The 2,500-nt window shown below is 41.6% G+C and overlaps 1 protein-coding gene across 1 annotated transcript in view; it reads left to right on the forward strand.

Annotated features, from left to right (window-relative positions):
• LOC138000767 (post-GPI attachment to proteins factor 2-like) overlaps positions 1-2,500 on the forward strand; it is a 38,353-nt gene that overhangs the window by 35,349 nt on the left and 504 nt on the right. Inside the window, exon 5 of the mRNA XM_068847409.1 lies at positions 2,440-2,500. This exon is cut by the window's right edge and continues 504 nt beyond it. Within this exon, the coding sequence (XP_068703510.1) occupies positions 2,440-2,500 (61 nt within the window). The remainder of the gene's footprint in view (positions 1-2,439) is intronic.

A 2,500-nucleotide genomic window follows, 5' to 3' on the forward strand; every position in this document is an offset into this window, starting at 1 on the left:
GTAGAAATGGCGGGTTAAAAGTGTTCGAGAAACAAGAATTTTAGCCTTACACACAAAGAAACTGGAGAAATGATCATTGGCTTGCTGTAAGGGCAAGTGAAGATGAAACCTCTGACGCTTTTGGTGAGTGTATTTTTAGTGTTTCAGCGTACATGCCATCGTTCAGAATGCAATGAGAATGCCATGGTGCAAGCAACACGATCCACAAATTTTTGGTGGAAACGACACAAATGTCCTCTTCTTCTACAATTTGATGTTTCCGTAATTCTGAATCGCTTCGACAAGACTTTATTCCACGGATTTCTCCTCAAAGAGACTGATGTAATGTTTTCCCACGGTACTTTTGCAACAGCAACAGTAATCACTTTTTAGCAGCGTGGGAAAATTCCTGTGTGGTATAAGACATAATTCAAACCTCGTCGTTTTATTATTTTTGTGATTTATATATTTCTGAGGTAGAAAAAATCAAACAGCACTGAAACTAGTTTTAGATTTTGAATCTTCCTCCAAATTCTGGGGCTTGTCGGACTGCCATTGTTACTCAAGTGGCCAATCAAAAATATAGTTCAAGTCGATTATCCCAGAGTCTCTCTGGGCGCTCACCCACTGGCCAAGAAGCCCAAGGATTGGGATATATATGGAGCAGGGATGGGGCATTGGCGAGAGCACTCGCCTCCCACCAGTTTGGCGCGGGTTCGATTCCCTGACTCTGTGTGATATGTTGGTTGAGTTTGTTGTTTCTCTTGTCTGCTCCGAGAGGTTTTTCTCCGGGTACTCTGGCTTTCCCCTCTCCACGAAAACCATTAGTTGATTTGATTTGAGTTAATTCATTATTGTCCCCAATTAGTGTGCTAGTTCTAAATGCAATGACACTTACAGTGTGTACATAAAGTTATCGCGGGATTATTTAAACCCTTCTGAGTAAATCGTTGGTTTGTCCGTTCAGTTTTGGCCACGAGTGGGTCGTGAGTGGCATGGTCACAAGTAGTTAGGAGACTTTCACACGGCGTTTCGCGGTCACCTGGGGTGTTTTCCATTTATTAAAAATTTCCGGAAATTTCGGTGGAAATTTCCATCGGGTGAAAAACGTGTTCATTTTACTCAGGTCCGTTCGCCGCCCAGTGATTACAATTTTGCGCGCAAAAATTTAAAAAGTGTGCCCGTCAAAAGCCTGGAAGTGGTAAGACCTTTCAAAAGTTGTAAATGGAACACACATTTCTATCGGAAAGTTTTCAACGGGAAAACAGGACTACCTTTTCAGATGTTCCGTTTATTCCGGAAATTTTCCAATGGAACGAACCAAAAACGTGTGTTCCATTTACATCCCAACCGGAATTTTCCGGGATTTCTTGGTAAATGGAAAACGCCCCTGCTCTCGCGATCGAAACACAGATTTACTTGCAGGTCCCGCAAAGTGAATTTTATTTTTCCAACGTTTGCCTTTTCTCAAAACGTTCCGCCCATTTGGTCACCACAGCCTTTTTCTCAACGGTGTGGCAATATGTAGTTAGTGTAGTCTAACAAGTTACTTGGAAGTGATAAGCTAACTACTTTCCCGACTTAGTAGCAGTAATTTGTGTAATGTTTAAAAACGAGCAGCAGTGTTTTACGCCTTGTGTTTTCTAACCTTATAAAATGCGTGCCGCAAGGGAATGCCACACCATTGTCATATTAAAAATCTTGGAATAGAGAGGTTTAGATTCTAGGACGACAACGAGAATGAGTACGAGATTTGACTGCCCGTATTTAGCCAGAAAAAGTTAGAAAATTTCTAACCCGGTCGATTAATCTTACTCTTTGTTGGTAGTATAGGTTGCTCAGTTATTCTTATTGCTGGTAGCGGAGTCTTCTTGCTGATCGAAAAATGCCAAAAGTGTTACCTTGTTGTTGAATTGTTTTGACACAACAACATTTTTGCAAAACCGCGTACTAAAATGACGACGATATCACGTTTTTCCCGCCCATTGTTTGCACATATAGCCCTACACTCCCCTGGGACTAGAATCAAAGCCGCCGCTTGGGTTTTCAGAGTGATTGTAGTGTGGCCCAGTGGTTAGGGCGCTTGCCTTGAGATCCGGAGATCCCGGGCTCAAGACCCGCTCTGACCACTCGTTGAGTCCCTGGTTCAACTTCCCAGCTGCACTTGTAAATAGCCAACTGGTTTGCCTCCGGCCAGTTGGGATTCTTAACAGTTGTAGTTGTTGTGTTCTGATGTTTTGTTGATTCATTGGCCCTGAAAAGCCCTATGGAGAGCGGTGGATTAAGTATGTATTGTATTGTATTGTATTGTATTGTATTGTATCATAGATTACCTGGTATAAAGGTTCATACACTTGACGTTTTATCCATGTTTTGATAGGCTGTTATTAGTTATTAATACATTATTTCTTAAATTTAAGGTTATGTGTTGTTTCCTTAACTGACGTCTCATTACTACAGTGTACACGTTGTTTGCTCTTTTTGAGTACTGCACGATTCTTTCAAACATAGCGTTTCACTG

Source organism: Montipora foliosa, chromosome 4, assembly GCF_036669935.1.
Source record: "Montipora foliosa isolate CH-2021 chromosome 4, ASM3666993v2, whole genome shotgun sequence".
NCBI classification, from domain to species: Eukaryota; Metazoa; Cnidaria; class Anthozoa; order Scleractinia; family Acroporidae; genus Montipora; species Montipora foliosa.